General features: G+C 44.0%; 1 protein-coding gene across 1 annotated transcript; it reads right to left on the bottom strand.

The window, feature by feature from the left end:
- Positions 1-975: 975 nt before the first annotated feature.
- Positions 976-24,117, bottom strand: lrig3 (leucine-rich repeats and immunoglobulin-like domains 3). Its single transcript, XM_034135462.1, is given in 20 exon segments — positions 976-1,553; positions 1,631-1,885; positions 2,032-2,172; positions 2,259-2,417; positions 3,274-3,439; positions 3,441-3,751; positions 4,177-4,458; positions 4,565-4,900; positions 5,562-5,725; positions 6,466-6,537; positions 7,022-7,093; positions 7,492-7,572; positions 9,661-9,804; positions 10,503-10,646; positions 10,988-11,131; positions 11,656-11,799; positions 11,967-12,101; positions 17,636-17,710; positions 17,795-17,866; positions 23,758-24,117. Coding segments are annotated over 20 exon segments (3,471 nt in total). The 5' UTR covers positions 23,949-24,117; the 3' UTR covers positions 976-1,170.
- Between the last annotated feature and the right edge of the window lie 3,662 nt (positions 24,118-27,779).

Genomic DNA, 27,779 nt, shown 5'->3' with positions numbered 1-27,779 from the left:
AAATCTTACTCCAGTAAAAGTATGAAAGTAGCAGCATTAAAGTAAAAGTACACCTTGTGCATAATGGCCCATTTCAGAATCGTCTATATATTGAGTTTCTGGGTTACTATTAATTGAAGAAGAAGATTGAAGATTCAACTTATTGTCATTACGTAGTACAGGCACTATGTAACGAAAGGGTTTCTCTGCATTTGACCCATCCTAGTGTTAGGAGCAGTGGGCTGCCATCATGTCCGGCGCCCGGGGAGCAGTGTAGGGAATGGTGCCTTGCTCAGGGACACCTCGGTAGCACTTGGTCTTTCTGGGACTTGAACTGGTGACCTTCCAGTTGCCAAGCCAAGTCCCTATGGACTTCGCTACCACCGCCCTATTAAGATTGTTATCGCAACTCCTTCTAGATTTCTTAAACTACAAATAAATATCAACATTTACTTAATAATACATTTATATTTTGTATTAGCTAATGATATAAATCTTTAAAAAGTCACTAGTAACTAAAAGCTGTCAGATAAATGTATTGGAGTAAAAAGTACAACATCGGCTTCCAAACTGTAGTAAAGTAGAAGTCAAAAGTAGCATAAACGGAGAATACTCAGGTAAAGTACAAGTACTTCAACATTGTTCTGAAGTATTGTGCTTGAGTAAATGTACTTTGTTACTATCCACCGCTGTTTAAATCACAATATGGGAAATATAGTCTTCAGCTGGCCTGATATCTTTAGTTTGAAAACATTTGTGCCACGTGATCAGCTGAGAGTGGATAAACTATCATTTGTAAATACTACCCAGCCCTACATGGACCCGGAGTGTGATACCCATCATGCTCTCTGTCTGTGTGGGGGCTGACTGATGACAGAGCGAGGCGTCCTTGGCGGTCTGTGGTTCTGTCTCCAAGGCCAGCGTTAACACCCAGCAGCAGAACCCCGTGCTCTGAGCTCTCTCAGGAGGGGGGGGGGGTGTCAGTGAGGAGTCGGCTCTGAATGCAGCGCTGCTTTATTGTTTACACGTGTGCAAAACATGGTTTCATTCAAAGCTGGAATAACTGAACAGGCAGGGCTGCAAAATACTCAAAAGGTAAGCAAAAATACTCTGTTTATATACAATTTACAAAATAGAATAAACTTTATATAAAAAATGTATATATTCATCTATATTCTTTAACTGAAGCTGCTAACACGCTCCTTTCTCTTTCTCTGGAACATCAAATTGTCTGTTACATTCACTCGTTGCACATTTGAGGAGTCCTTTATTGCAAAGTGTCCGTTCAGTGAGGTAGAGGTTTCTCTTTTTGGTCCTTAAACCCAGCTCAGCTAGGTGCTGGGCCTGCGCTGCGGGGGGGGGGTCCGTCCTCAGGAGGTCAAACGGCTGTTCATAGATGCTGTTGCTCTGCTCTGACGCAGAGTCCTTGGTGAGACTCTCCTCCAGGTCTGAATCTGCGTCTGGAGCGGCGTAAGGATTTTCGTGTAGAGTTATTCCGTGATGCGTCACCGAGTGCGGGCCAAAGCCTGGGTACAGGTCCTTGTGGGGGGTCCAGGGGGCCTTCCCAAACGTTCCTGAGTGAGAGAGAAGAAGTCAGAACAATGTGCAGACACAATCCAGACAGTTGGGGAATGATTATCTGAAGGCGTACCCATGAAGGTGCTGGAGGGGGAGAGACCCTCGTGAGGTTTCCCGTACACGTTGGCCTCCGCCTCCTCCGTGGAGGTGCGGCGGTCACTCTGCTGGTGGGGGGGGCCCAGATGGAGGCTGGCGTTGGGGAGCTGCATCAGGACCGAGGAGGAGCAGAGGTCAAAGTGCTCAGACAGGAAGTAGTCCTTCATTTTAGAGCTGCTCAGGCTGCCGCTGTAGGAGTCCACGTAGACGGGCCTCTGGTCCATGGAGCAGCCTGGTGGGGGGAGAGGGGGAGGGTGGGTGAGAAAGGGAGGAAGACAGATTCTAGAGGCTGTACTTTAGGAACACTTACTACCAACAGTAAGGTTTAGGATAATGATCAAGAGGACAGTTTCTATTTGACATGGGGTTTGTCCACACCTGTGAAGACGTCTGACGGCTCAGTGGAGTACATGTTGTCTCGCCGAAGCAGGGAGCTGATTGGTCCTTGATAATGGCAGAGAAGAGGATCGATGGCTGCCTCCATGTCTGTTTCACTTCCTGTGTCCAGCTGACAAAATCCTGTATGAGTGAAGGAACAGTGTCATGTAGGAAAAACAGTGCAGGAACTACATTTGAGAAGAAAGCAGGATGAGCAGGTGTTTTACCGTTCATGTCTTTGGGCTGCAGGTAGAATCCGCTCAGAGATGAAGACATGTACTGATCACTGCTGCCGCTCTCCGAGGGGATGTAGCCGTCCTGCCGCTCCGCCAGCGTGCCCTGAGAGGACAGGTAGCTGGGGATGTCTGCAGGCAGGTGGGTCTCATCTGCAGCGGGAGGACGTCAAGTTAGTACATGAACTTGAAACAAAGTGAAAAGCAAGAATCCTGCAGGTACATTTCCTGTCTATAAGCCCAACCACATTCAGCGGTACTGCATTAGCTTCACAAACCTTTGTCATCAAGTTATATCATACACATTTATTTTCATTGTTAACAGATTCAGCTGCACTTGTATGATACCCTTTGTAAGAGCTATTTAGGCGTATTATTATTTAGGGTAAATGTCTATGTTGGCAAGAAAGTTGTATATGCTTTGAATTGAATTTAAAGGTCACCTTTTATGCAAAATCTACTTTTTCATGCCTTTTATACATAAATATGTGTCCCTTGTATGTTAACGGGTTCAGAGAGGTTCAGGAACAAAGACCCCGTCTCTTTTTGTCCTGATCCATCTATATAAAAACCTGTCTGAAAATAAGCCAGCCACAAAGCACATCTCAGAGGGGCGGGGCCAGCAGCAGCTCATTAGCATTTAAAGCTACAGACAAGAGAATCAGCACTTTAGGAACAGGGCTGAAACAGAGGGGATTATGGGATGCTGCAATGATCTGTTTGGTGTTTCGAGCCAAACACTTCAGAGACATGTTCTGTATATATCTGAGACCTATAATATATTGTTGAAATACAGTATAATAGGGGACTTTAAATGAATGTAATAACCAAGAGTAATAATTATACTGTTTTTACATAGTTATATGTATTGTTTACACCCTATACTAGTTTCATGCAGACTGTAGTGCGCAGGTCCAATAATTTTAAATGATGCTACGCCAGTCAGACAGTGGCAGGTCTGCCACTACAGCCGTAGTTATATAATACAGAGGTAACAGCATGCACCCACCTGTGTTGGTGACGCTGCAGTCCTCGCTGCGTCTCCGGGTGTGGTAGATGATGACCACCCACACCAGGGACGTGCCCACCACACAGCACACCACAGCGATGATGACGATCCCCACCGTGGTCCAACCATCATTGTCCGCTCCTGCCCCGCCCATCATGCCCCCCCCCCACACCGCCCTGCACTCCGGAGTCACAGTTGGGGTTAGGGATGACGGCCAGCCGGACGTTCCCCCGCTCTGTCCCCAGAGTGTTGGACATCTCGCAGGTGTACGTCCCCGCGTCGACCTCTGCAGCGTCCACGATGATGAGGAGCTGGTTGGCCGCTGCGAAGAAGTGGCGCTCAGTCACGACCAATGGGCTGTCGTCTTTTGTCCAGTTCAGCCTGGGGAGGGGGCTGCCGCCGGCGATGCACTGCAGGACCGCAGTCTCCCCCTTGGCCACGGTGCGATCCATGAGGGGTCGCAGGAAGGAAGGCGTTTCTGTCAAAAGGACCACAGCAGAATGATGCATCAGTCAAGATCTGATCTATCATCACACAAGCCCTGCGACCACATCTCCATGCTGGTGCTCCTTTGGTTCGACTGCTGGAGAGTAGTAACGCACTGTCTGACGGTCACAATAGCAACTGATGCATATTTACCATTTTTTTCTGAATTGACAGTTTAGCAACACAACCCCGTTTTGTCTCTGGCATTAGATGGTTCATGTTAAGCCAGCCACCGAAGCTAATCTCTAATGGTCCTTGTTCATTAAAGATATTTCTATTTCTATAACATATTTGGTGTTTGGTTCCAAATGCGAACCAGTTTGAAAACAGGAAAAACTGGTTTGCAATCGGGCACTAGCTACAAACTGGCCCTGGAACCCGTTTGGTGGTAAAGGGGCGATTGATGTTTTTTCTTACCTAGAACCGTTAGCGTAGCATTAGCAGAGATAGCTCCAGCGGTGTTCTGGGCCGTGCAGCTGTAAACACCGATGTCCTCGGCCTTGACGTCCACGATGAAGAACACGTCGTCCTCCGGCATCACGTGCATGCGGCGCTCGCGTGCAGCAGGGAAGTCCGTGCCTCCGTCTTTCTGCCAGGCGATTTGAGGGGAGGGGTGACCCACGGCGGCGCACTCCAGCCTGGCTGTCGCTCCGGCACGGATACTCAGGTCCATTGGCATCTTGGTGAAGGAAGGGAGCACTGGAAAAGAAAAGTAACTTCAATCAGATCATTTAGAACTTTGAAATAAATGGACTTTATCGATCCAGACACAGCAACGTCTTGACTTCCCCCCTCCCAAACCTACTGTTGACGGTGAGTCTGGCCTTGGTGGAGTAGGACGATCCGAAGTGGTTGGAGATGACACACTGGTACTTCCCCTCGCTGGAGAACTCCACGTCCCGCAGCTGCAGGGTGGTGGTGTACTCCGTCACCTCCGTCTCTCCCACCATGCCGCCCTGCACCCTCAGGTGGGCCTGGTTGTGGATCTCAGCGTCGTCCAGGACCTCGTTGTCTTTCTTCCAGGAGAAGGTCATGGGCGAGTCGCTGGAGCTGGCCGCGGAGCAGATGAAGGTCACGTTGGATCCTCTCAGAGCGGACTGCGTCTCCGGCTGCAGCGTGATCTGAGGCTTCGGGAAGTCATCTGGGGTGACAGGAAGGTACTATTTAAAAGTGACTATGCTGTAGTCAGAATCAGAATACCTTTATTTGTCCCACAGAGGGGAAATGTGCATTGTAACAACAAAAGTCAAGAGCCAAAAATAGCAAAATATTAATAAATAGAGATAAAAATAGAAATTACACAAAATACAATTTACAAAAATACCCATCCAGGTGAATAACTAAAAGTACCAATACAAGCTTTTTCAGCATGTATAATGTAGTGTGATAGCAATAGTATAACATGACTGTGTAATAAGGTTTGGAAATGGTCATTCAGCAATGTTTGGTATAATGTTTGCATTTTGTTGTCAGAGAAACTGAAATATTTCAGTAGGTCTCTATGACAGTAACCAGGAGAGCTGTTCACTGAACCCAGTACATTTCCACATCGTCTCTTCAGGAGACTCATTAGCTTGTTCAGGAGTCGGGAGGAAAATACTGAACAATCTGGGTCTGCTCGTAAATGGAAAAGGTGTGTGTGTGTGTGTGTGTGTGTGTGTGTGTGTGTGTGTGTGTGTGTGTGTGTGTGTGTGTGTGTGTGTGTGTGTGTGTGTGTGTGTGTGTGTGTGTGTGTGTGTGTGTGTGTGTGTATGTGTGTGTGTGTGTGAGAAGGTGTTGCACACAGTGAAGGCCTCACTTACCACACACAAACTGGTCCTGGCTGACGGAGAACACGCTGCTGCCCTTCAGCGTCTGCGGGTGGGCGCAGCTGGCGGTGACGCGGGGCAGGAAGCTCTGCTCTGCCACCCAGACAGGAAGCCACTGGAGCTGGCAGTCACACAGCAGGCTGGAGGTGTTCAGCCGCCTGCAGGGAGACAGCACAGAGCTCCATTCAACACTCCTACATCTCTGGAAACGGCTGTTCTATATGACATGTTGTACTTCAGTAGATTATGAGGACAATTTGTTGATCAGTGAAACTAATAGTGATGTCGGAGCTGTATATTGATTTATATTCTTTTATAGGTAAACATTTGTTTTCTTGCGGCTGAATTGACCTTTTATTTTAGTGTCATTTAAGTTAATTGAAGTAGTTGTTTTACGATTTTCTTTTCAGCGCACCAGTATGGCATATGGTTTTTCAATCAGGCTAAGCACGAGGAGAGCCATAGGAAAGGCTGAAGGGAAAGAATTATAACTGCATTTATGTATGATATTGGATCATTGAAATAAATGTTCCAAAGGATATTCTTGCCTGGACTTCTCAGTTTCCCTGCTGGTGCCCCAGAGGCAGTTAAGAGTGACATATTTATATTTCCTTTCCTTTTCATTGCTACAATGGACTTTAAATGTTGATTTGCTTAATAAAGAGACTACTTAACTATTAAAACTGTGTGGAAAATGTGTCCAACGTGCGAACCATTCAGTCTGAATAGTTTGGGGAAATATTTGAAGTTCCTTTGTTTAGCAACACTGGAATCAATGCTTTAGTGGAACCTGTTGCTGCTGCCTTTCCCAGCAGACCATAATGAGTTTCACCTGGTGCTCTGTGCAACATCCACCCTGACACACTCACTGAAGCTGTGTTTAAACAGTCCTACTCACAGCTCCTGCAGGTTCCTCATCTGAGAGAAGGCGTTGGCCTGGATGGACATGATGGCGTTATTGCTCAGATCTCTGTGGAGAGGAGAAGAGAAAGAGGACTGGTGAGACGCTGAGGAAAGATGGCGTCTCTTTCTGCCAACATCAGCCGTACAGAGGGAACGCTACGAACAACTTCAATGGAGAGAAAAAAAGGTCTGGGCTCCAGAACAATAAAACTCTGGGCAGGAGTTTGCTGTGTTAATCAAGAGAGGCCGAGTCTGGGCGGCTTCAGCTCGGCTACGGCTGGGAAAAAACTCTAATTAGAATCAAATGCAGCTGTTGTACACTCTCTCTCTCTCTCTCTCTCTCTCTCACACACACACACACACACACACACACTAGCCTTGGTGATCGATATAGTCTGGCACTACAGTACAAATACTTTGTCTTGATTCCACATGAAAGAGGAGGACTGGGAGAGGACTGAAACAAACAGCCTCTGTGTCTGTGTGATTCACCCTGCTTAGTTTACAGCTCAACTTTTGGAAACAATTAGTGAAACACGAGGCCAACTCACAGGTGGTGCAGCGCGTCCAGGCCGGAGAAAGACTTCTTGGTCACCGAGCGGATCTGGTTGCCCTGCAGGAAGCTGGGAAACAACAAGACTCTGTATCAGCTTCAAACTCTTACGATTCAGAAATACTTCATTGTCACATCACAGCAGCTCCATTTGCAACATCAAACAAGGACAAATATTACACGATACAAGGAAACAGACATTTAACATAACATTACAATCACTGAAAAACACAACTGGTTCAAGACCCTCGAACATACATTTGATCTAGGATTGATCTCAGTATTTCATTTTACGATCGACAGGTGCACAAAGGAGTGCTTCAGCCATATCCATATTCACTGTTCAGGACACAGAGATGATGTTGTTGACTAGCCTCATGTTATTATGGTCTGCTGACCCCAGAGTGTCTCACAGGTTCACCTACAATCTTTGAGCAGATTTGACTTTAAACACGGTCAGGAACTCACAGTTTGTTCAGCTTGTCCAGAGCAGAGAAAGGGCCGTTCATGTCTTCAATGGTCCAGGAGATTTCATTATTCTGGAGATCCCTTTTGAAGAAACAAAGACAGACCACGTTGTAAAAATCCACCCAAAAACACAACTGCACTTACGATGTTAATAAAACCTAATGCGGCTTTACGTCTCATGTTTGAGACTTTAAAAGGATATTCAAAGCGGCTCCATGCCTGACAGGAAGTCCCTTCGTCGCCTTTGCAGCACTTTTAAAGTCTGCCATGGTTTTCTGTGTTGTATAGAAACAGTTTTACAAGGGCATGCTGCACTACAACATGTGTGCTGCATTCTCAACTTCTTTGAGGATAAATATACTCTGTGTGCAGTTAGATATGTGTGAGTTACCCTCAGAGGAAGGGTTGCTGCAGATCTCCATCTTCCATTAAATATATAATACATCTGAGGTATTTAACACATTCTAAGGGTTCTTCTGTGAAAGAGTTTAGTTGTTTTGGTTAACCTGCCGTTTTCATATTCAAAGACATTGCTCCTCAGAGTGAGATTAACGGATCATGTCGATATTTACTACTTATTGCCAGCAACTGCTATGTAGCTAACTGAATCCATAAAGAGCTAACTGAAGCTTGCTAATGTATGACCAATTAACAGTCAAAAGTAGACGTGTACTTTTTTTAATTGCATTCTATTATACAACACAATATACCAAAGATCTAATTGCAAAAAACGAAATACTTCTAACTCTGAAACACCTTACTTCTCAATATATGCAGTAGCACATGTTGTGCCGACTTCATGATGTTCATTTTTGCACAACGAGCAAGCTAACGTTAGTTTAGCTAGTTGGCTCGGTTAGCACATCTGGCAGATTAGTGTGTGTATGAAGTAATAAACCACCTCTTTGTGTGGTGCAAACTCTTTATGGTAAATCTCCACTTAGCGTAGTCACAGTGTTTTTACTAAGTTGACATGTTTCCTGTACTGTGAGCACAGAATTGGTTTCTCTGCCATTACTTTAATGGATTCCTTTGTGTTTGATCTACGAACGTCAGGACAAAGGAGCAGCTCTACAGAGCACCTGCACTTTATTTGAGACACCAACACCTGATGATTACGTTGCTATCAAACTCATACAGTGGCCACTGAAAGAAATATGGACACATCACACCTGCTATCCACAGAAAGGAGCAGGAAACAGCATTAAGTCACCGGTTTGGATCCCTCGGCTGCTCTAATACGTTCAAACTGTTCTTTCCTCCTCAACAGGCCTGGATATGGCCAACTGAGATTGAGGAAGGATGTGTGTGTGTGTGTGGGGGGGGGGAATGTAAAGCCCTGAGGCTCCACCTCGCTGCACACCTGCCCTGTGGTGACCTCAGCAGCACAGCACACATTTGTTTCCATTTAACCAAAACCCCAACCAGGGGAAATGTTAAGGAGCCCCTCTGTGGGAAAGGGGGGTTGGGTGGGTGTGGGAGAGGGGGTCAGGCTGAGGAAGGGGAGAGATGGGGGGGGGGGGGGGGGGTCGTTGAGGTCTGGGCTGTGCCTCTCGGAGGTTTTCTTTATGTGTGTGAGGAGACCTCAACACAGTAATCTATTTCACATCCCCAAAACAAATCGGGCAGGATATTTCCACTCAGGCAGGGGATTGATGGAGAGTGAGGGGGGGGGGGCATATGAAGTACTTACTGCCTTTAGGGAAGGGGGACCTACATATAGTGTTTCTGTTAGCTGACAAACGTAATGAAACAGAGAGTCTACTTAAAGCAATAGTTTGACCTCACTTAAAAAGTTAGATGAGAGGATTGATACAACATGTCTGTACATGAGAGCTTGACCTGGGACAGGATTAGCTTAGCATCGCACACAAGACCACCAGACTAACTAAGCTTAGATCTGCTCCAAGCGATGAAATCATCTCACCAAGCTTATTCATGAATGTTATAGCTCCTGTACAAAAAACGCTAAAGAGTAAAAAAAAGCATGTTGCTCAAATCACATTTCAGATTCCATCTGTTCCATAGGGGTTGGGAGTATAACCTGTAACTACATTCACTGCATATGATATCATATTCATTAGTGAAATCAGATCAGATTCAAACAGGAAGTGGAAGAAAACACGAGTAAACCCTTCCGCCTGGTTGTGCTTCGTTACGTGAACTTACAGCAGGTGCAGGGTGGAGAGGCCCCGGAAGGCTCCGTCTGCGATGAAGCTCACGCGGTTGTTCCCAATGTGGAGCTGGTCCAGCAGGCTGAGGCCCACGAAGCTGGACTCCTCCAGTCTGGACAGATGGTTGGAGGAGAGGTTGCTGTAGGACAACACAAATACAAACATCCAGTAAAAAACATGTAGTGATTTGGTTTTATGATAACATTCATTTTGTACGAGGTGATCAAATGTTGCTACAACACAGCAATCGTGAAAGTAAACATTGTGAGGAGCCAGGTTTTAAGTAAACTCAGATGAGAATGCATCAGATAGGTGGGCACGCTCCCAGCCGACAGGCGGCTTGTTTACTCTCAGCTGCATGTGATAAGAGCGGCACAAACAGGGAGAAGAACAACAAGCTGTCTGAGAGAAACACTGAGCTGACCGCTGAAGTAAACAGCAGCCACAACAAAGGGAACTCAATCTGCTGCCAGGAATGTGCTTTGATATGGAAGAAAATCACTGGAGTGTGTGTGTGGGTAACGTAGTGTTTGACAAGGGAAGAAACTACAATATGATGGGATTGGCAACTGGAGAAATAAGTGGTACCTCCGGAGTGTGTGTGTGTGTGTGTGTGTGTGTGTGTGTGTGTGTGTGTGTGTGTGTGTGTGTGTGTGTGTGTGTGTGTGTGTGTGTGTGTGTGTGTGTGTGTGTGAGAGGGCGACACAGAGAAGTATTGGGAGTTCAGAGTGTGAATGGAAAGTGAGGAGGGAATAACGAGAGGGATGGAGGGGGGAAGAGAAAGAGGGTGCAGAGGGGGGAGGGAAAAAGTATGAAAGAAAAAAAGGGTGGACTCACAGCTCGCTGAGTTTCTGGCAGAACTCCCAGGCGTCGGGTCGGACCCTGCTGATGGCGTTGTGAGAGAGGTGGAGCTGGTTCAGGGTCAGCAGGCCGTACAGCCAGCCCTTACTCACCTCTGTCAGGTTGTTGTGGTCCAGCTGCCTGCAGGACACACACACACAGTGAGACTCTATACTACATGTAACCCTCCTGTTGTGTTCCTTTCCCCCCCCTCACTTTGGTGGTTCCGGTCAAATTTGACCTGTGTTTTTTTAAATGCTCTTACATTAACACTGAACATTTGTATTAAACACCCTTTTAAGCTGTAAGCAATATGTCAGACTACTGGTTTAAAATGAGCATGGTTGTCCATGTGTGTGTACTTATTTAAATATTTATTATAATATTTATGATTGATGAAAGTAGTACACCGGTCAGATTTGACCCGAACCAGCAGGAGGTTCTGCAGGTCAGGACTTGATGCACAGTTCTTGTCAGCTTACAGGACTTCCATGTTGCTGAGGCCCCAGAAGGCCCCGTCCATCAGGCGGCTGAGGCCGTTCCTCTGCAGCTTCAGGGAGCGGAGGGCGTGCAGCCCGTGGAACGTCAGACCCTCCACCCTGCGGACCCTGTTCCTGCTCAGCTCCCTGAAACACACACACACAGAACAGTAAAGTAGAGCTCTCAAAGTCACAGGAATTGGCTGAATGCCTGAACCCCTGCCAATTAGGTTTGGGAGGACTTGATGCTACTGGATGGCAGTAATAACCCACTCACAATAAGTCGATAGTGGGGAATCTCTTTATCAGGAGAATCATGAATATTGTCATACATGTGGCTTGAAAATCGTTCTCGTTTCTATCGTGGTAGAGAAGTGAAAGAAGAGTCTCCATCTTAAAACACAGGACTCATTATCTGAGAGAAATGTATTATTATGTTTTCTATTTACACCCCTTATGGAACCATATGATTTATTAAATATTATAGATTTGAACTAAAGAGGATATTGAATTAAAAAATGTATGGATCCTATTGGTGATGCAGTGCAAATATTTGTTTCTTAACAAAATGTTAAGGTAAAGAGATTCCAGTTTATTAGGGTATTTGATGATTGTAAAGATAATATCTTCAAAATGTAAAGCCTGATTGAGAGTCAAACGGTGAAGCTTACAGGTGCAGCAGGTGGGGCAGCGTGAAGATCTTGGCTGGGATGGAGGCCAGGCGGTTGCGGTTGAGCCGGAGGAGCTGCAGACTGCTGGACAGGTTGGTGAAGCAGCCCGTCTCCAGGGAGGAGATCCGATTGTTGTTGAGGTACCTGACAAAGAAACACAGAATAATTACAATACAAAATGTCATTACAGAAACAGACACATGTAGGTCCATTAAAGCACCACAACAACTACATCTGTAAGTGGTCAGACAAAAGGATTTATTCAGATTTCTTCTGCTCATTCAGGCACACACACTCTGGGAAACACTCACAGGTTTCTGAGGGCCAGCGCGGGGAAGGAGCCCGCCTTGATTTCCACCATGTTGTTGTTGCTGAGGTCGAGTGTTTCCAGAGCGAGGAAGGGTCTGAGCTGCTCCGCGGAGACCCTGCTGATCCTGTTGTTTGCTCTGAAAACACAGACAGCATCGCTCCAATAAATGACAAAGATACTGTGTATTTGACCAGTGGCTCACACCAGCTTCATGTTTCCAGATATGCAAACAGTCAAGTCCCTCAATTAGCCTGTGGTATAAAAAAGGCAAACTCTCACACGCCTGTAAGCTATAACTTACCACCCAGCGTGAAACTCTGTCAGAGGGTTTTGCTGATGTAGCATGCATATTTTAGAGATGACAAACAAATTGCTCAGTATGATCAAGTCGCTGCAGTCCAAACAACCTTTGGGTTAGTGATGTGTGATTTTGTTTATAAGGTAATTACCAACAAGGTATTTTAAAAAGTAACCTGCCAATTACTTGGCTGATGAATGCCATTCCCTCAGTGAAAGCATGCCTCGGCAGAGGCCAGCAATTTCCTGCGCTGCACGCCTCCTAAATTGCAGTGCAGGGACTCTTGGTTATAAACACAGCCGTACAGTGCCCTCTTTGTGCATGAGACTCGGCAGAGAGAGAGTGAGGGGGGGGGGGGGGGGCAGGAATTCCCTCCAGTGCACCAGACTACAGGCCTGGTGTTCAGTATTCATACGATGGGTACAGTCTGCCCCTCACCCAGCAGACCTGTTAGCGTTTCTCATTCATTTTCCAGCAACCTCCAAAACAAAAAACACAAGGACAGATTCCTTGTGAGACTTCATTTGGGAGGTGGAGTTATTCATATTAAACTGACCAACGCTGTCAATCAGCTGACTCACAGTGTAGACTGCGCTCTGAGAGTGGCAGCTGTCATGTTAAGACCGGGCTGACCATAGTGTGGCCCCCCAGATGTTTCTAGCTCAAATTGTAGAAGAAATATACAACTTTAAATATGTGATATTGTTGGTTATTAATGACATTCCTAATCCGAGTATGTTTGGTAGACTATCCTATAAACTATACAAAATACAGCAGGTGTTTGCTTTGGCCCGTATCCCACCATCAAGTCACAGTTTCGGCTCTTTTAAGGGAATAATGTTAGGTACCTAAGTTTAGACTGTTAATCGATTTACTAATAATCAACAGTTTTGATATTTGAATTGGGTTTTTTTTCAAGCAAAAAGATTATAAAGACGTGTCTGTTCACACGGGGGGGGGGGGGGGGGGGGGGGGCACTGCTGGTTAGTCTTGACCTCAGGTGTAAACTGGTTAGGTCCACATCAGACTGAGACAGCCCCACACTGCTGTGAAACAGAGATGTCTCCCCCCACCCACCCAACCAGCCATGACCCCTCCTCCACCTGTTCACTGCTTCCTGCACACACTTCCTTACAAACAGGCGTCTTCATTTAGAAAGTGCAAAACATTTGGAGAGCAAGCTCCTGAGCTCAGTGTAGCGTCTCCCCTGGTGCTGCGCCTGAGGTCATCTCTCTAACCCTCAGCACTAAATACTCCAACACCTAAAGGCAGTTGTTGGAGTGCAGTAACTTCCAGGCTCCAGTAGAACACAGATCAGAGCCATGAAGACCCCCAGGCTGCTCTTTTGTTGGGGGTCTGCAGAGGGCTCTCCACGCTCCACAGGTCCCAAACAAAGCTCTGCACACCACCTGTATCTCAGTTTTCATGTTCCCCTGACTGCTCGCTGAGAGGGGAGGCCCCCGGTGAGAGAGAACCAGTATTTCCAGTTTCTCTCAGGGGGGAGGGTCTGCGCACTTCCTGTCTGTCGACGAGGGATAGACCCTGAAGCTCGACTGCTGGAGGCTCTCAAATACGTTTCCATTATTCTATGAGATCCATGCAGCGATGATCCCGTACTCTTCTGTAGTGCACCTGAACACATCTCTGTGACTGCAGGGACACACACTCACTCACACACTCCAACACACAATAAGTACTTCTCCTCTCCACACAGACAAGCAGCACATTGTACACTTCAATTACACACACTTCAAAATGTGTTCATCCACTTTGCTATCAGATAACGTGATTATACAGCCATTACAACTGTGGTTGTAGGGTTAGTTGCTGTTAGTGGAAGTCAACAGAAGGCCAGCCATGTCAAATAAACCCCCCGGCATAATTAGTGAATATGAACTCATTATGATCTGAGGCCGGGTGTTGAACGCAGTATTAAACTCTGCATGTCTCTGCGTAAGATTCTGATCATCTTCACACATCTGCTCTGTCAGAGAGGAGGGGGGGGGGGGGGGGTCGTACTATCATGTCAACTGAAGGGCAGTCACATAAAACACTGCAAGCTGTGAAGATGTATTCATGTGATTCTATATTGCCTGTAGTACTGAAAAACATACAAACATGGGGGTTGTTATTCAGGTTCCAGAGTCACCATATATTAGGGTATTGACAATAACCGGGATATTCCAATAATGCAATATTGATATCACTTAAATAACACACAAAGGATTACATTGTGTAATTAACAGATTTAAGACATTAAACTCACAGTAAACAAAGGTGAATTTTACTTTCAATAATATTGTTATAGTGAATTATTTTGGCCACAATAATCATGTAGTGATTATGATATAGTCCTAAAAAGTTCAAAAAGGCATTTTGCTTTGCAGTATTTCTCTGTTGCTCATGCCACTTTACTGTTCCTAACCCTGTCTCCATTCAATGAGGATGTTGGTGTCACCAGCCCTTCAGACTACAACTGATTCAACACTAACGTTACATGTGTCTTACAAACAGCCCTAGTTGAACCCCTATCACAGATTGAACTGCTGTGTAAATGTCACAGTTGATGACTATAATCTCTACTGTTCTGGTTTGTTGCTCTCATCTTCACAAGGTTCCCATTTCCGTAGACATAGCGAGAGGTCCCCCTCCTCTAAAACTAATCAGACCTGGAATCTGCAGGTCATTTGTTGAACCCCCTGAACACAGGCGGAGGGATTTGGAGGCGGTGGGGTTTACCCCCTCCATGAATTCCTGGGAAATTGTTCAATTAATTAAGATGATCACGACTCAATTACTACCAGCTGCAGGGTTATTGCCGTTGTTTTTCCTCTGAGCTGCGAGGTCAGAGAGAGCTGCCGCTCTGTCTGACTGGCTGTTTGAATAAGTGCTACTCGATACCCGAGCTCTTTTTTCTTCAGAACCCTCCCAGCACAGAGGTTCTGAAGGAGGGAGAGAAATTCTGAAAATCACACAGCACCACCTAATCTGAAGGTGGGGGGGGGGGGGGGGCACAGCCAGTGTGAATTACAATTCAGTGTGTGCTCTTTCTAAATGTTGCTCTGACTCATTTGGAATAAATCCTACTCATGTCTTTACTACCTGACAACAGTGTAACAGATTCACTATTTGGGGTCTTTGTTTGAAATCAAAGCAGGTCATTAGAAAAGTCTTATTTAAATGTGTTCCTTTAACACAAAAGGCAGTGTTTGTTTTAAGGACAGAAAAAGCCTTAAGGCCCGGACACACCAAGCTGACACCAAAGAACTCACACAGACGGACCCCCGACTGTTGTGTCGCCTCGCGTCCCTGCGTCTTGGCCATGTGTCGCACTGGAACACACCGCAAAGACTTCAGCCGACGGCCAAGTAGCACGTACGAACTGCGCATGCGTGAGTGGCAATAACTCTCCATACCAGCAGGCGGCGGTAGTGTGTATTCGTCATTCAAAAGAGGCAACAACCGGAAGACAGACTGCGTGATAACCGAGAGAAGAAGAACAGACTGCGTGATATAAACAAACAACAAATAGCGTGTGCGTTCCATTTTCACTCTACAGCGAGAAGCTCATGGGGCTTTCCCGAACCTGTGTCGAGAGCTGGAGTTAAATGAAATCTCAGATTTGCCTTCTTAATCGTTTGTTTGGGTCCCTCACTTCCGTTTCGCTTCTCATGCACTGATTCGCTAGCTGAACAGCCAATCAGAGTGATTTCTTTTGCCGACAGCCTTTGGCCGACTGCCCACCGATTCGACATGTTGAATCGGTGGGCAGTCGGCCGAAAAGGTGTCGGCACGGCTGAAAAGACACGACGGTGCGGGACACACCAATCTGAGTAGGGCGTGTCGACGCTCATCGTTGGCCTGACGCCCATCGACGGCCAAAATCGGCTTGGTGTGTCCGGGCCTTTAGAGAAAGTGCAAAAAACGACACTGACCAACAAGTAGAGCAGCTCGTGCATGAGAGATGACATGCGTGGGTGTAGTTAGGTAGAAACTAAAGATAACAGTTTGGTCTGGTATGACAGGTAATATAGTGTATATAATAGTGTAATGTTAAACATTTCCTGGTAACTAACCTTTAAATGTGGTCTATTAGCTGAGACATTTTTTTTTTTAATGATTGTTTACATGTTTTCTTAAATTTCAACTCTCAAGGTTGTATATACTATTGAGAGTACACACTCACTTAACCTAGGAACATCTTGATACAAATAGTATGTCATTTAAAATTCAAATATAAAGAAATTAGAGCTTGAATTGTTCTGAGGACAAAGCGGCGTTGTGTTGGGTCTGATGCAGAATACTCCTCATCGCGCTGGGAGACAGACACAATGACTTCACAACGCTCCGTTCGGAGAGACATGCCACAGAGAGCAAATGTAATTGTTGAGGTTTCACAAACTAATATCTGGTGTTTTTCTGAAAGCCTGTATTGCACAACAATAAACCAAAATATTCTGAACAAGATGAAATATGACAAGTTAACCAGCTTCACCCAGAATAATCCTACAGTAAAGAATCAGTGCATTTATACAGAAAAACTGGGCCCAACTGGCTACTTTAAAGTGAAGCACCAACATATTGTCAAATCTTTAGGAACTCAGAGACACTGCCTTGATTCCATATCAACCGACAATGTGTATAATGGCTGTAATAGCAATGTAATCACGGTGTAATATAGGTCTATTATTGGTGTTACATGGGTGGAATATGGGTTTAATAACAGTGTTATATATGTGTAATAATAGTGTAACATGGGTATAATATGGGTGCAATCTGTTTGTAACAATAATGTTGCAACCTGGGTGTAATAGAGGGTATTAATGTGTAATGTGGCTGTAATAACAATGTAATAACAGTTTAACAATGGTGTACTATAGGTGTTGCATGGGTGTAATATGTGTCTAATAACATTGTGATAATGGTGTAACATGGATGTATTAACGTTGTTATATGGGTGCAGTGTAGCAAATTGCAATCAATTAATTTCCTAAATATTTACATGTGACCATTTAAGGGATATATTATCCATCCACATAAAAATCACCAAATTTGGATTTTCACATGACAGATTTTCTTTCTTTCCAGCATCACGTCACTCCCTCCAGATTAAAAATACAGCAACAGCCGGCAAACAAAACATTTCCATTAGTGTGGGTCTGTCCTCTAGCATGTGACCCGTCTGGGCATGGCTGCCATGTCTCAGTCTGCCCGTCTGGGAACGGCTCAGCCAAAACACTTTGCTCTCTCTCGAGGGAAGGCGGGGGGGGACTGTTCCCAGCTCACTGCTCTAACCAGCAACGACAACTCTGGCAGAGGATTACCCAGCAGCCCAGTGTGAACAGAGAAAGTTAGAGAGAGGCTTCACTTACAGGATGAGTGTTGTGAGGTTGGAAGCATGAGGGCCCAGGTCAGGTATTTCCTCCAGTTCATTGTGGTTCAGCTTTCTGTACACATTGAGAAAAATACAATTATTTTCAAATGGAAGACATTGATTAAGGCTGTTTCAAATCCAGTTTTGGCATACTCACATTTCACTTAGATGTTGTAGTTTGGAAAACAAAGTGCCGTCAAGCACCCGCAATTTGTTGTGGCTCAGGTCCCTATGAAGGAAAACAAGTCCAAATGAAGGAAAAGTATACGCCATGTGTTTGTGCGCTGCTGCAGTCTAACATTTGGTTTGACATAGCAAACATAATGACACACAAATTGTCCTTGTTATTGTGCTCTGACACTGTGAGCAGAGGAAATGCATCAAGGAAAAGTCTCTGTAATTAAAGAGGGAGATGGTGCTTAACCATGGTGATGAAATGAAACCGAACGGTCAGAAAAATAAGCAAGAAGCAGATTTGTTGCAGACACTGTCACAAACAGAAGTGGAGAAAAAGGTTGTACACAGTCTCAGAAAAAAACTGGGTCTAAAGAAAGTTGACTAATTAGCTTCAAAGACTGGGGGTTTGATTTCAAACTGAAGACATGTCACTTACGGACAAACTATTGATACAGGACCAGACTGGTTCAAGTATTTTTCTTTTTAAATGAAAATAGTTAGAAAACCAAACAAACTGCTTCCCATTCAAGCCCAAATGAAACAGGCTTTCCCCCATGACTGAACAGCTCACTGTACAGGCCTCCGCTGAGAGGCAGAGCCACCGCAGACAGGCTGATAAGTTATAGCAGGTCAAGATCCTCTGAGCTGAAGGAGGCCCAAACCTGGCCAGGGAAGTCTGTACACATTCTGAGGTGGAGGTTTCCATACTGGACCGGGCCAGAACCAGACCGCTGTACCTCCAGGCTGAAGACTTTCCTTTTCACGCTGCTGTTAATTGAACTATTCATATCCTACACTGCACTGTTACTTTTATTCAGGTTTGTATTATTCTGTTTGCCTTATAATGACTGTTTTTAAATGCCGTTTTATAATGTTTTTATTTGGTAAAGCTGCTATATAGATAAAACTGGTGTCTAGGCTTCTATTGATCAAATACCAAGTTAGACTCTAATAATCAGAAACTCACAAACCGATGTCACCGATTTAAAACTTGTTTTCTTTTGCCATTTGGTTAACTTTCAGATTTATATATATCTTAGAGAAGCCTGAGAAAGATCGCCTTTTGTTGCACACATAGACATTTGTACTTGTTGTCAATTGTGTGCCCGAGTAGTAGCCTGAACCCTGTGGACCAGAGTTGGATCAGCGTCCTGGCTCTGGGGGAGACTCGTTGTGAGACTCTTGTTTTTGCGGCCTGTTTTGAAAAGAGGCCTGAAAAGCAGCTCAAGGACTCTGGCAAACGGAGCATAACGTGGTGGAGTTATTGACGGTGCTGCGCACGATCAACGCTGCGGTGCCAGACCCCCCCTTTACCTCCCTCATCTGGAATCCATCAAGGAGCTCTGGAGGAGGGGAAGAACCTATCAACTGCTAATGTATTCACAATCCGGGAAAAGCGAGAAGGACGCCTTTCATACGTCTGAAACACCCCTGTCCAATTTTCTGGGGCCTGTTTTTGTTCTTTGGTGAAAGTTTCACGAAGCACTCAACCCAAGTTTTACTTCTTAGCCTTGCTAATGCTAACCCCCCAGCCCCTGTCTTTCTATTTTTCTTTCCAAGCATGGAGCTTTTTTGTTGTTGTTGTTTTTGTTGTGTAGTTGAGACGCTGTGGGTCATAATGGAAAGGTGTCCTATCATACTCCCTTAGATAAAGCCTAAGTAGCTCTGACACTCCCACTTCCCTCACAAAGTGCCTCTGAGGAGCGAGATAACACAGCGCTGCATACAAGCTGCAGCCTGTTCCTGCTGCCCCCCCCCTCCCCCCCATCTTATCAAACACTGGATAGATGGGCCGCTCTGAGAGCTGTCACTAAGTTCCAAAATGCACATCTTCCATCTTTGTGGACGAAGCCAAGGCGACAGCTTTAAAAGGCTGCGAGTTAGCTTTAAAAGGCTGCGAGTTAGCTTTAAAAGGCTGCGAGTTAGCCAAACACATTGGTGGAAAGTAACATATACTCATATAAGTATCGTACTTAGGTACTTTTACATAATTGTACTTCACTTGAGTAAATCCATGTAATGCTATTTTACACTTCTTCTTCACTACATTTAATGGGCAATCTTTGTACTTTTACTCTACCACATTTATTTTAACACTCATAGTTACTTTTTACATATAAAAGCACATGATATGCTGATAAAAAAAGTACAAAGTACAAAACTTAAATGCTCTTACAAAACAGGAACTTATAAAGATATTAATATTATACTGTGAAACGATTCATTGTGCAGAAAGAGTACTTTTTTATACTTTGAGTTACGTTTGATGCTAATACTTGTGTACTTTTGCTTAAGTACAATTTTGAATTCAGTACTTTTACATGTAGTGGAGTATTTTAAGACCATAGTATTTGTACTTTAACTAAAGTAAATGATCTAGTTACTTCTTCCAACAATGGTCAAACGTTTTAATGCCAAAAAGCTAACATAAGCTAAATTATAGAAATGGTGGTTATGTTATTTTAATAAATTACTATGACATGTTAGTTATTGTAAGGTTAATATGACAAAATGTAGCTTGCTAGCTTATAGCTATTAGCTGGAGTAGCTAGTTAAAACAGCCAGGTAGAAGCCAGCATTAGCAGTGACTGCTGATGTTAACTAGCTCCTCATGTACTTCCTGTCTATTTCCCTGGTCAAATAAATGTTCTTCTTTAAGTCCAAAAACCACCATGTTCCTCAGATAAATGTTTGTCAAACTTAAAGGAAACCTATCATGCTATATTTAAATGATATATTGTAGGGCCATACCTATATAAGGTATATTTATACGTTTCTGTTTTCGAAATACCAAACAGATCATGCATTTTAGCCATGCCTCATTTTGCTCTATGTGCTGTTTGCTGTCTACGGGGCTGATTCTGTGAGCTGCAGCTGACCACCCCCCCCTGCAGGAGAGGGGAGCCGCTCTGATCGGCTGCTGGGCTGTCAGAAGAGGGGGAGAAAAAGAGATCTCCGTCCTCCGTGTTTTATTATAGCCTATATAGAGTTGTTATTCATTTGTTTTAAAGCTCAATAAATAACAAAGAAGACCTTTGACCGGCACTTTTCTAATTTTGTCCGGAAGATTTAAACTTTAACGGACATCTTGACCGGCGAAAGAAACTGAAACTGAAACTCTGCCGCACGGTCCCCTCGTTCCTTGGAAGAGGCGGAGAGGTGGGTGTTTGTCATCTGCTGGTGGACTAACCGGAGAGAATTACAGTGCTTGCCTCGACGGGGAGGGATTGCATTGAATTAAAGCAGCAGAAGGAGCAAACGCTTGCCTCGGGGAGGGAGAAAGAAAGCCACAGCGGAGAATAAACAGAAGGGTAACCATGGTAACCAAGTCTTCTTCGCTGCTTTTGTGGCAGACTACAGCGCCACTTACAGGCCTGGCATATGTACTACAGCGTCTCCAGCGCTTTCGAGAGGCAATGGCCGGCCGTGGCCCAACCCCACATTCCCCTGATAGGTGGAGAGTTGGCCCAATAGCCGTAGCGCCACTTTCCTGACGTCAGGACAGTGTTCAAATCTGGATCAGTTTTTATCAGATCCGTTGCAGCCCCTTTTTTAGAGATTTGGGTATGGAGGAAAATAGAGAGGGTTGTGTTTTCTGACACTTGGTGAGTTCCCTGGAACACCGGGGACACATATTCATGTGTAAAAGACGTACAAAAGTGCATTTTGCATGATAGGTCCCCTTTAAATAATTGAATTAGTATTCTCGTCCAGATGTGGGACTTATAGAGTGCCACAGTGACTAGTCCTAAAACCCGGAAGTAAACTCCTTCCGGTTCCTTCGACAAAAACGAATGCAATTTCTCCATAGGATTTTGGAAAATAGCCCGAAATAAGGTCTGTGGTTGACACACATTTAAGAGACGGATCACGTTTTGTTCAGTCGGATAATCTCCACATGTCTACCCTACTTTTATCATTTTCTAATCATAAATTAATCGATAGATTTATGATCGATAGATTTATCTTGTCTTAAATGTGTGTCAACCACAGACCTTATTTCGAGCTATTTTCCAAAATCCTATGGAGAAATTGCATTGGTTTTTGTCGAAGGAACCGGAAGGAGTTTACTTCCGGGTTTTTAGGACGTGTCACTGTGGCACTCTATTGTTATTCAAGATTAAAAAGTGTCTGTTTTGGGCCTTTTGGTAAATTAATTAGCTGTAAGATTGATCATTTACTTCCCTCTTTTCCACTAATTCATAGTTTCCCTGGACAAATAAATGTAGCCTAGTCCTAACACTCGCAAAAATGCCCTCTGATGTTTGTAAAGGTCTCTAGACAGCCTTTATACCGCTGGAGAAACAAATGAGTATTTATTGTTATTGAGATCTCCATGTATTTACATTCAAATGAAAGCACATATTGTTTTCAAATTGCTCTTAAACATAAAAAAGTGACGAGGCATTACATCTAGACATAAATCTGTCCCCCAAACAACTTTCCAGACATTAACGGCTTAATCCCACTTCTTTATGCCAGGGGTTCCCAAACCTTTCAGCCCGCGACCCCCACTTTGGGAACCCCTGCTTTATGCCCTTCTTTCTCCTTCCCCCTTTTCTCTGAGAGTTTGTTTCAAACTAATCCCAACACGCTCCTCCTTAATCAGTACCATCGCTGGCTCTGGAGTTGCTAATTCAGCAGAAATAATGGGGTGCTGGAAAACAAAGGCTCGGCGGTTTAAGGGCTTTAAGATGTGCTGGAGAGCCACTCGTAAATTAGCATGCCCGAGTGAAAAGAATTTTCCCCCCATGTGGAACTTTTTTTTCATTTTCTTTGGAAGGCCGGCTCTGGTTATGAGGCTCAGGCTGGGTCTGTTTTCTCTGGCAACGTCAAGTTTCCAGAGCAGCACATTTCAGAAAGAGAAAAACTAAATTCAACAGCAGGCCAACAGCTTCGCCCAGTCAGTGAATCAAGCACCACACAGGACAATAAAAACCAAGTACTGCAGCGGAACGCAGAGCAGTAAAGATACAGCAAGAATAATTATCTGTAAAGGAGAACACACGCCATTAAAGTGGTGTTTGGTGGTTCTGCTCCAACAGGCCGAGCTCAGCCTCGTCTTCTCTGATGGAGCCAGAAGGCAAACAGGAGAGTAATGGAGATATTCCTTTAGGAAGCCGGCCAAGCTGCACACTGGCTGCCTCTGATTTATGCCGTTATGGCTCTGAAGCCTCCAGGTCTGTGAAGCTGAAACCTGAAGCCTGAAGCAACACCAATCATTGCAATGTGTATGTAACCACGCTGTCAGACCATTATAAACACCATGGATGTCTTTTAGTTGCAATTCTAAGTACTTTGTTGGAGACATGAGTATGATCATTACTAATAGTGTTGCTATTACTACTGAAAACTGCTAGTATAGGCAAGATTACTACTCCTACTTCATCTATGCATCCCTACAATGATACATGAGAACGCCTGAATTTCAAAGCCCTACCTGCAGGCACTGGGGAGATTTATTCACAGGTATTTACACTTTAATGAAGAGGCTTCACAAAAGCACATTGAAGTGTAAAAACATACTGGAGGCTGCTGGTGCTCCACCGTGTGCCTCTCTTAACCTGACATGCTGATAGAAGTCCTGATAAAGTGAATTAAAGCAGTGAAGATGGATTCATGGCTAGGTGATCAGGAATCAACTTCTTCTGTTACAGATGATGCAGAAAGCATTGCAGGAAGTTTACAAAGTCAAACATAGAATAAAGTTAGGGTCTAATTTCAATCAAATATTTGTTCCTTCCATTTAAAGTTTAGTGTGGGGTGATCTTAGTAACACCAGGTTATTTACTGCAGGAATGTGGATCATGGCATCGTTGCTGAAGGAAACAACATGTGTTCCTCGCAGAGCGGAGGAGTGGAAATGCACTTCAATAATTACCAGACAAATGAAACATAAAACAATACACCGTGACAGGAATAAAGCTCTTTAAATGGACTCACAGTTGCACGGTCCATTCCGGGAGTGTTCTCGGGATTTGGCCTCTCCTCAGCCGACTGCAGTCCACCAGCTCCCCGACACACACACAGGGAGGGGGGCAGCCTGAGGGAGCCCCGGCCGCAGCCTGCAGCCCGGCCACCAGCAGCAGGAACACGGCGCAGCCCGCTGGAGAAGCCTGCGGAGGGGGACACATTCTCCGGCCACACAGAGACCCCTCTTCACTTTATCCAAACAGCGAGGTATCCCCCAAAGTAATCCAGAGACAGGTGGTGCGGCGGCGGCTGGCTTTATATCCACTCCCCGGCTCTCCTCAGGGCGCTGGAGGGGGAATTGAAAAGAAAAGTTTCCCTCTGGAACTTGCCCATTCCTCTGCTCTCACTTTGTGCGGTGCCTCGCGCTGCTGAGCAGGATCCCCACAGCGCGAGCACAGCAGAGGTATGCGGGGGGAGGGACCGCAGGGGTGTCTGGGACATGTAGTCCATGCTGCTGCCTCTGACTCCTGCAGGTTTGTACCAGGCAGGAGAAGTTTATTAAAAAATAAATCATGTTTTAGTGCACAGGGAGAGAGCTGCTTTTTGAAAATATTTCAAAATGTATTAATTTACTTCAGAATTAACATTTGGAGTATTTTTTGCAACAGAGCACATGAGTAACACACAGTTATCACCAAGCAGTGACAAAAAGGCATCACACATTCAGGTAATAGCAATTAAACACATTTAATTGTATTTATTTAATATAATAATAAATAATAACAAATATATATATATATATATATATAGACAAACATATGTCAAGGAGAAAGGGGAAAAGAAAAGAGACAGGAAGAAAGACATTTTGAGAAGTTAATTAATACAGTATGATTATTGAAACCCCTGTATTTTTGTGGGAAAATATTCTATAAAACGTTTTACATGTTAACACACCTTTAATACTCCGTAACATTTGAAATGTAGGACTTTTACTTTTTCAACGCTTTAACAAAATATGTTCTTGATCAATCACTTTGTCCATGGAATGGTCATTTTGTTTCCCTATCCTTAAATTGACACATATCAATTGCATGTTTTGTGAGCAAAACCCCCAAATATTCAGTCTTTAATCAAAAAGACTAACAATATTCACACAGGAGCGAGATTCAGTGCATATGTTGCATTTGGCTGTAACAAAAACAAATGAAAGCCTTAAAATAATTATAATTAACATGGCGGCTGTGGCTCAGTGGATAGAGTGCTGGACTTCGGGCGTACCAAGTTCGAGTCCCACTGCAGTCAGCATGTCGTTGTGTCCCTGGGCAAGACACTTCACCCCAAATTGCTCCTGTGGGGATTGCCCACAGTATTGAGTATGTAAGTCGCTTTGGATAAAAGCGTCTAAAAAGTAACATGTTATGTAATGTAATGTAATAATTTAACATAAATATGAGTTTTCTGTCAAACAACCCAATTATTGGACTACTTGTTTCAACGTGGTAGTTTTTTCTATCGTAGTCTTGTTAGTTTAACATAATGTCAGTTTGTATTCCATCACAGCGTGTGTGTTTGTGTGTATTGGCTATTAGAGACAAAAACACTGCCTGCTCAGGGCACTGGTTAAATAAAGCCAAAAGTAACATTTATGTGTATATTTGTCAGAAATAAACATGTTTCATGATAAAACTAAACATTGTATTACAACATTTATAATTGAATAATTCAGTGAATAGGACAGAAGGCCATATTCCAGCTTGTTGTAGGACACAAAACGACATGTTCCCCTCAAAGACAGACTCACTAACAGAGGCTCTACACTTGAAAGCCAACTGAAACTGTCTCATTTGCAATTTAAAAGATGTTTGCTCTTTTTCCCATTTCCACATAAAAGGTCCTTCATGGGATATTCATGCCAAGGCAGAGGTGTCAGGTTCCCTCCAGGCAAAGTGTCGAACAATTTCCTGTTGACCAAGGTCATACTCTGGTACTTCCTCTTCATGAGGTCATCTCATTAATCTGCTGTAACACACGGATAAAATGTGTTTCTATGCTATGCTTTAAAGATACTAAACATGTTTTGATAATGGAAAGTGTGCTATGATTTACATTCACATCTGTATTCATTAAAAGATGGAATTCTCCCTCTTCCTAGCATCTGGTTAAAATACGCCCTAGTAAAAGAAACGAGTAGCAAACACTGATTTAAGGTTATACCAGTCTAAGCTAGTGAAGAAAGTAACAAGTGTTTGGTCGTCTGTATTAGTAGAACTGTTCAGTCATAAACATGCTACAAGAACCCATTCAGCCTGATGTTCCATCATTTGAATATAAGCATGAGATTAGAGGTATATCTTGTGTTTTTTGTTAAATTGAGATGATCAAAACTTCCCAGTTTATATCTTAACAGTATTTCAATCAAGCTTCATGTCTGATGTTTTGACTATATCACATCATTTTTGTATATGGTATTAGCAAACTAACGGTTGGTTAGTTAGTTAGTTAGTTAGTTAGTTAGTTAGTTAGTTAGTTAGTTAGTTAGTTAGTTAGTTAGTTAGTTAGTTAGTTAGTTAGTTAGATACCCAACAGATACATGTGACAGTTGCTGGATGTAAAGATGAGTGATTACTACATTCTGAGTAAGAACTTTCTGTGGTGCACCCTCTGTAAGGTAATCATAAGAGACTCTGAAACACGTGGTAAACACTCATAATTAACTAACAGCCATCTCATTTAACCCTGACCTCTTCTACACTACTGTTTTAGGGCAGGCTAGTTTTCATTTTAACTGGCAACAATGAACTGATGCTGTGGACAGCAGCGTCCGTCAGTAGCAGACATCACTCTGATTAAATACACATCAGTACGCTCAATTGTTTGGTCAAGAGGCTGTTTTCTGCCCTTTGTGAGGGGTGATAACCACTTCTTTTGTTGATTTTTCGAGTAGTCCTGTGAAAGGTTTATTGGGTCAGTAACAGCTGCTCAGAGGTGTGAGACCTTTGGTCAGCTCATTCCTATACAGAGAGGATGTGAACAAGAGGTATGTTTGAAAGATCATTCTGAATAAATTCTAACATAACAATAAGAAGAATTTACTCCAAAGTGGACCTGTTTTGTTTCATTGACAGCTATTTATGACGGCAGCACGCAGATTTTCCTGCTGCTCCATTTGCTCCTATGATCAGTAATTTTATTTTAATTAAAACTTGTCAATACATTGGATTGTGCCAGAAAGGAACTGGGCTGTGCAGTATTGATTATTTTCTTTTGGGTTAGAACGTAACGGATGCTTTGAGTTATTCTCCTGAAAAACAACTTCATTTCCAATTACTGCTGTTGTGGTTACATCGTTAATCCAAACGCAGTTATTCAAGGAGCAGTTACATTTAATTTGAACAAATGATTAAACTAAACATAAGAGCTGTGTGGCGTGGTGCCATTTGGCTCACTGTTAACTCTCAGAGACGTAATGAAATCAAGTTCTCATCTGCAGCTGAATATCATGTCTTATTACACGGCTTAGATGAAAATTGGATTCTGATTGGTCAATTTGGACACTTCAGAGGTTGTTAATACTGGATAACACACCACTGCTAAGCAAAAAAAGACTGTTGCTTAGGAGTATCAGGGGAGGATAGGAAAGAGGTTTAAAGATAGAGCGTTGGACGTCAGAGAAATCCACAGAAGAAGACAGACAGGAAGTAAACACTAAGGAACAGCAGAAGAAGACAGACAGTGGATGCGGTCGAATTGTCCAAAAATCAGCTCCTATCGTCTTTCCCTATCCACTATTCCTTGACCTCTGTGTGAAACGTCACAGGGTTAAGGAATAGTGGATAGGAGAATTCAAAAGGACTTAGGAAAAGACGACTGGGCTTCAAGAGAATCTGACTGCACTGACACTATCAGACGTATTAATGACGCACCAGAGGATGTTCTTAATGTGCGTCTGCTGGGAGGAAACTACAGTTCTCTGTACAGAGGACTACTGGAAGACATCTAGAGACTTTGCACCGTGCTCTGATGGTGTTGATATGCTTTATGGATGTGGACAA

This window comes from Trematomus bernacchii, unplaced genomic scaffold (genome assembly GCF_902827165.1).
Source record: "Trematomus bernacchii unplaced genomic scaffold, fTreBer1.1, whole genome shotgun sequence".
Lineage (NCBI taxonomy): Eukaryota > Metazoa > Chordata > Actinopteri > Perciformes > Nototheniidae > Trematomus > Trematomus bernacchii.
The sequence above is the reverse complement of the archived record's forward strand: the minus strand, read 5'-3'. Positions and strand labels throughout refer to the sequence as shown.